Here is a 6358-nt window from a genome sequence, read left to right as displayed (position 1 = left end):
TGGAAGAAATCTGCCCCCCCCCTCAGCCCCCTTGGCTTGGACTATTGTTTGTCTTAGAAAAGTGTGTTTTCAAGTTTTCTTGAAAACAAAATCATTTTAAACTCCCCCGCAGAGCCCTGGCTTTGGGAAGACTGAAAAGTGATCATAGGGTCTCGTCTTAGAGAGCAGAGGATGTCGAAAAGAGCCCCCCAACTGGCCCTAAGCCACGCAGAAAGGGGCTCCTTGAGGAAACTCCCAAAGTCTCAGCTCGTCCTTCCTGACCCTGGGATTCTTGCGATAACGTTGTTCTGTGGCTGCTCCTCGGCTGGGGTACGATTCCTGTCGCTTCTGAGCTGTTCTGGGCAGGGAGTCTGTTAGGTTAGGTTTGCCTTTTCCTAATTGTGTCCTTAAACTTTTCCTTCGACTCTGTGCATCTGCTTCTAGGTTCTTGCCTCTTCTAGGTATCCAGCCACTGCTCCCCGGTCTCCCTTGCACCCCCAGCTCCGATTCGGAGAGGAGAGGATTGCTTTACAGACGGGGGGAGCCCTGGGCCATCTTCCCCAACAACATTCCCTTGTATGTGGACGGAGTGAAGGCCGCCTGTGATCCCACACCCCTCCCCCCAACCACATATTTTTAAAAAGTGTAAGCAGAGAGCAGGACGTTTGGAAACCAGTCGTAACCGGGAAACTTTTCAGAGGCTCTGTTACAATAGGAAATGAGTAACGTGGAAAAGTCTTTTTGTTTTTCCAAGTTGAGCCACAATCCGGAGGGAGAGTTTTAATGAAAATAGTCCTGACAGCAGCAAACGTGGGTGAAGTATCAGCTGCTGTAGCCAAGAAACTGAAGTCTTGACTTCCTGTTACTTCAGCTTTTGTGCACATATTGGAAATATTTGTTAGGTCCAGAGGCCTGGCACTCATTTGTTGAAATGAACTGAGAACAGAGTCAAGTCGCACTGCAGTTGGGTGTTGCTGAACTGAAACCTGCTTTTGTGTGTCATTAACCTGTTGTAAAAGCTCAGGCTTCTTGTCACACCGAAGCCGATCGAAGTGCAGGCTTCACGGTCTTGTTGTTGTTTTGAATTCTTTGTTATTATCAACTTACAGTTGAGAATTCACTGTTTAATGGGCAAATTTTCACACTTTTAAAAAAATTTATAAAAGGGGGGGTAACAGCTTTGAAAAGAAGGTCTGGCTTTTCAGACATTGAGGAGTTTAAACAAATTTGCTTTAGTTACTCAAGTATTTACAAATTAGAGTTAAAAAGCTAGATTTCTTTGCAAATATAAAATGTACTCATTTATAATTTATTAAGTATTTTTTTTATGAAGAGCTCTTCACCCAAAGTTTAATATGGGTTTAAGATTTTTCTCATCTTTTCAACAGTGAAAGCAGTTTCGGTTTTAAATGTACCTCTTTTTCTTTTAAAGCAGTTTAATGAGTCTTTGGGGTAGCTCAGTTGGTTAGAGTGTCATCCCCATACTCCACAAGGTTTTGGGGTTCCATTCCTGGCCAGGCCATATACAAGAATCAACCAGGGAATGCATAAATAAGTGGAACAACAAATCAATGCTTCTCTCTTTCTCCCCCTTCCTGTCTCTCTAAAATCAATAAATGAGTTTAAAAAAAAATAAAGCAGTTTAATGAAAGCTTCTGGGAAGGGAAACATCAAATACATGGGGTTAACATTTAGGATTCTTCTGTGATTGGTTTATTGATGGCTGTTTAATAAGGCTTGAGCTAAAGTGAATTTGCAAGTTCATTCTGCTCTTTTTTAAAAAATTTATTGGGGTGACATTGGTCAATATGATCATAGAGGTTTCAGGTGTGGGTTTTTGTTACTCATCCTGCTCTTTTGTTAGAACTTGGTTTAGTTGGTCTTAGGAAGGTCCTGCCTTTTCTGTGGACACTGGCCAATACCTTCTGCCCCCTGCAGTCCAAAATTGACCATGTGTCACCAAATAAAGTCAGACTCAACTAACTGGGGAGTATCTCATCAACAAACCTTTGAATGGGTAATTCTTTGAGTTTCATTGTGTTAAAAGGCTTTAAAAGGATGGGTGTGTTTTTTAAAAAAATCCTCAAGTACATTGGTGGTTTATCACTGTGAGGAATACTCTGTTTTTATTTCCTATCCAGGCAAACCACTCAATTTAAGTTTGCATCAACAAAGTTAAGAATGCCTAACTTTAAATTTTGTGTTAGTTTAATAAATTTTCTTTATGTAGAAGTACTGTTAGGTTCAAGCATGCACTAGTTTATGACTCATTTATATCCTTAAAATTTTAGATCAATACATTCTAAGAGTTGCCCATGTTCTTTGTGTTGTTGTGGGGGTGTGCGCTTGTGTGTGTGTGTGTGTGTGTGTGTGTGTGTTTAATAGCGTATAAAGTTCTAATTATGTTTAAATGTCTAAACGGGCCAGGTCTGAATTTTTATTGAACTCAGTCTATGTGTGATTTGAATATCCTTTAATGGTGTGTGAATTTTTAAAATTTCTGGTGGGATTAAAGTACTTACAGACGAGATTTTCCTTTGGGGTTGCATATTCAGGGTGGTTGTTTTCTTGTCATATAATTAAGACAACTCTGCTTATTGATACCTCCTGTTCTAGGTTCAGATTAATCTGGCAGTAGAAATTTATATGAAATTTAAATTTTTATTCAGTTAAGGCATCTCTTACCTTTTACTAATAGAAAAATATTTTTTGTGCAACAACACTAAAAACTTCATTGGTTGTTTGTATTTACTAAATAGCGACCAGTACTGGCCATTAAAAGTGCTGTTGAATAAATGTAAGGAGCCATGAAAAAGAAATGACAATGGAATTGGCAGAAACTTTAGACATGCATTTTATCTTTAGAATACTAACTGGGTTAAGAGTGTGATTTTCCCTCAATCAGTGAAAGAAATGTACGGATATTCCCTTTTTATTTCAAACCTTCAGTGGAAGGAGGAAGAATAGCATTTAAAATGTACAATAGAACACTCATTAGATTTATCCTAGATTAGCAATGACTTCAAAGAGGTTGTTAGACACATTCCATCTGTTGTAGCACCTTTCCTGATGCACAGGTGGCAAGCTGTTATTCACTTGGGGTGGGGCTTTGTCTCCTCTGTTGGATTACATGAAGGACTTTTCTGAGGATCATTCCAGAGGAATGTGAAAAGTTGAATCCTAGCGGAGTGGGCATGAAAGGGCATCCGACGACTGGTTGAGAATCTAGAATGTGCCTCTAGTCAAATTACTCTGGAGCCTTTACATGTGCTCTGGTATTTCAGGACAGAAAACACTCACTGGTCCTTCCCCTGCCTCTCAGTAGTTGAGAAAACATGTTTACACTGAATGGTCAAAAGAGATGAGTTTTGCATTAGGTGCTCTGCTGATGAAACCGGTTGACGGCTGGCCTTTGTCCTTTCCTAGGTGTTGTCGCCTCCGGCAGTGAGACCGAGGATGATGACAGCATGGACATCCCCCTGGACCTTTCCTCTTCTGCCGGCTCAGGCAAAAGACGGAGAAGGGGCAACCTGCCCAAGGAATCTGTGCAGATTCTCCGAGATTGGCTGTATGAGCACCGATACAATGCCTATCCCTCAGAGCAAGAAAAAGCATTGCTGTCCCAACAAACACATCTATCTACACTACAGGTAGGAAAAAACACATGTGGTATATGCACTCAGGTTTCTTTCTTTTTTCCCCTAAAGTCATTTTATGGCATTTCTGTATGTCAAGTCATTTAGTGCCTCCTGACTCAAAAGCTTGGGGTGGGGGATATCTCTTAAACTTTCTAGTGCTGATAGCTAATAACTGGCTATTTAGAGAAACAAACACTTGACAGTCATCTGTCAAATAACATTTCCTTTAATGCCTAAAAGAGCCTTCCTTTGTGCAACAATCATAAAAAGGAGGTTAAATCTTACTCTATTACCCAGGAAACTGGTTTGATATTTAAACAAGGACAGACCTCAGTGAGGTAATTCATGTCTGTCTGTTGACACAGTGATTTGAACTGAGAAAAATCAGTAACTTGGGGGAGTGGCCCTTTTCATACAGGAAAGATTTTCCTGTAGTTGATTAACTTCAATGCTGGGGCAGTAGGTAATCAGTTAATATGGGGGAGTCAAAAGGTAAACCTCCTTCTCTAAAGTAACTTTTAGACATTTGAGAATTTATACCTTTATTTTCCTCTTGAAAAGGTTTATGGATGATGAGACGAGGGAATTTGTATTGGAGAGAAGCAGGTTTATGATAGGAAGCAGTTTTTTTTCTTGTCTAGGCTCAAATATGTTGGAATAACTTTGTAAGTTCCGATAAGTCTTTTCATGTCTTCTTAAATGCAAAGAGATAATTAAGCATCTATGGAAGGTTCTCAGAACATGTATGCTGAGTGTTAAAGCATACCCAAATCATTTCAGGTCTGTAACTGGTTCATCAACGCCCGCCGAAGGCTGCTCCCTGACATGCTGAGAAAGGATGGCAAAGATCCAAATCAGTTCACAATTTCCCGCCGTGGGGCCAAGATATCTGAAGTGAGCTCTGTGGAGTCAGCAATGGGCATCAAAAACTTCATGCCAGCTCTAGAGGAGAGCCCATTTCATTCCTGCACTGCTGGACCAAACCCAGCCCTAGGGAGGCCACTGTCCCCTAAGCCGTCGTCTCCGGGATCAATTCTGGCTCGTCCATCAGTGATCTGTCATACCACTGTGACTGCATTGAAAGATGTGCCTTTCTCTCTCTGTCAGCCAGTTGGTATGGGACAAAACACAGATATACAGCAGATAGCAGCCAGCAACTTTACAGACACCTCCCTCATGTACCCAGAGGACACGTGTAAATCTGGACCAAGCACAAATACACAAAGTGGTCTTTTCAACACTCCTCCTCCTACTCCACCGGACCTCAACCAAGATTTTAGTGGATTTCAGCTTCTAGTGGATGTTGCACTCAAACGGGCTGCAGAAATGGAGCTTCAGGCAAAACTTACAGCTTAACTATTTTCAAGCAAAACAGTTCTAACAAATGTTATGATTGCCGGGGTGATGGCAAGAGATAAATTGCATTATTTTATATATTTTTTTATTAATATTTGCACATGGGATTGTTAAAATGAAGCTTCCTGTTACTGAGATGTCTTCAATGGAATACAGTCATTCCAACAAGTATAAACTCAAAGCTACTGTAGAAACAAAGGTTTTTTTTTTTTTTTAATGTTTCTTGGTAGATTATTCATAATGTGATATGGTTCCCAAGATTATGTGATTTCCCCCCTTGCCCCCCCTCTTTTTTTTTTTTTTGTTGGTGTTTTTTCAGACTGTGCAATACTTAGAGAACCTATAGCATCTTCTCATTCCCATGTGGAACAGGATGTCCACATACTGTCTAATAAATTCTCAAATTTTTTTCAAACAAGTATGAATCTAGTTGATTGATGCCTTTTTTCATGACACAATAAAGTATTTTGTTTAAAATTTACTGTAACACAGACTGTTTTGTTGAGGGAGGTTGCTTTAAAGTGAGTAGGACTATATCACGCCAATGAGAGGAAGTTGGGGGGTGGGTTGAGTGTGAGTTGGGGGGTGTCACCAGCTCTTTGAAGAACCTTGGACAATAAGCCAGTATGTATAAACAGGATGTGTGATATTTACTCTTGATAGGAGGCATAAAGCTTTTCTTAAAGCAGGGCAAATTGAAATGAATCATTCCATCAGACTTTAGTTAACCTCTCAATCCCTTGGTAATCTGTCCTGCATATTTTAAGACATGGCCAGTGTTGAAAAGAAAGGTCTCAAAACACCTGATAATGGCTTAAGTTTCCAGAAGTAAACAACCTAAGCAGTCTCTTAATGTTACCCCCTTTTCATGTTACCCTTTAAACTTTATTCTTTGGTACAGTTAGATAAGGAGTGTACATTCAAAGACAGCATTATTTGTACAGAAATCACCTTTTAAAACATTTTCTAAAGTGATTAAAACAGGTTCTATCTTTTGTGGGGCTGTTAACTAGGTTTATTTTCTAAGGTCACAGTTTGTGAGAAAATGGTGCCATACACAAGCAGAGTTTGTTGGGCTAGACTTTATTTATGAAGCCAGGATGGCCAGAAGGGAATTGGTGGTGTTTCTTTCACTTACGGTTGAGCAGATTTGTCACATGCCACAAAACCATTCTTTGTAGTCATGCTTAGTATGAGGTTTCTTTGTTATGACACTCATGTTTTTTTCTAGCCCTGACCCAGCTATGATTCGTCTTAAGTTTGAGGAAGCATCAGAGTTTCATCATTGTTTAAAGAATATAGAACAATTCTTCCAAATTTAAGTTTGCCTAATTTTGAAACTAGAAAGTCCCTACTGTAAAAAGAGCTAAACTCCAAGACTTTTT

General features: G+C 39.8%; 1 protein-coding gene across 3 annotated transcripts in view; it reads left to right on the top strand.

Moving 5' to 3' along the window:
• The window catches only part of TGIF1 (TGFB induced factor homeobox 1), a 6733-nt gene extending 1283 nt beyond the window's left edge, over window positions 1-5450 (top strand). For 2 of the 3 annotated variants that reach the window (XM_006761857.2, XM_006761855.1), the window contains exons 2-3: window positions 3406-3629; window positions 4398-5450. In XM_006761857.2, coding sequence (XP_006761920.1) covers window positions 3447-3629; window positions 4398-4973 — 759 coding nt within the window. In that variant the 5' untranslated portion in view covers window positions 3406-3446 and the 3' untranslated portion in view covers window positions 4974-5450. Of the gene's footprint in view, window positions 1-339; window positions 556-3405; window positions 3630-4397 lie in introns of those variants that run through there. The other variant, XM_006761856.2, reaches the window with a different exon arrangement.
• Window positions 5451-6358: the final 908 nt, after the last annotated feature.

The sequence above is a fragment of the Myotis davidii genome, unplaced genomic scaffold (genome assembly GCF_000327345.1).
Source record: "Myotis davidii unplaced genomic scaffold, ASM32734v1 scaffold96, whole genome shotgun sequence".
NCBI lineage: Eukaryota > Metazoa > Chordata > Mammalia > Chiroptera > Vespertilionidae > Myotis > Myotis davidii.
Note: the sequence above shows the minus strand (reverse complement) of the source record. Positions and strands in the feature narration are given on the sequence as shown.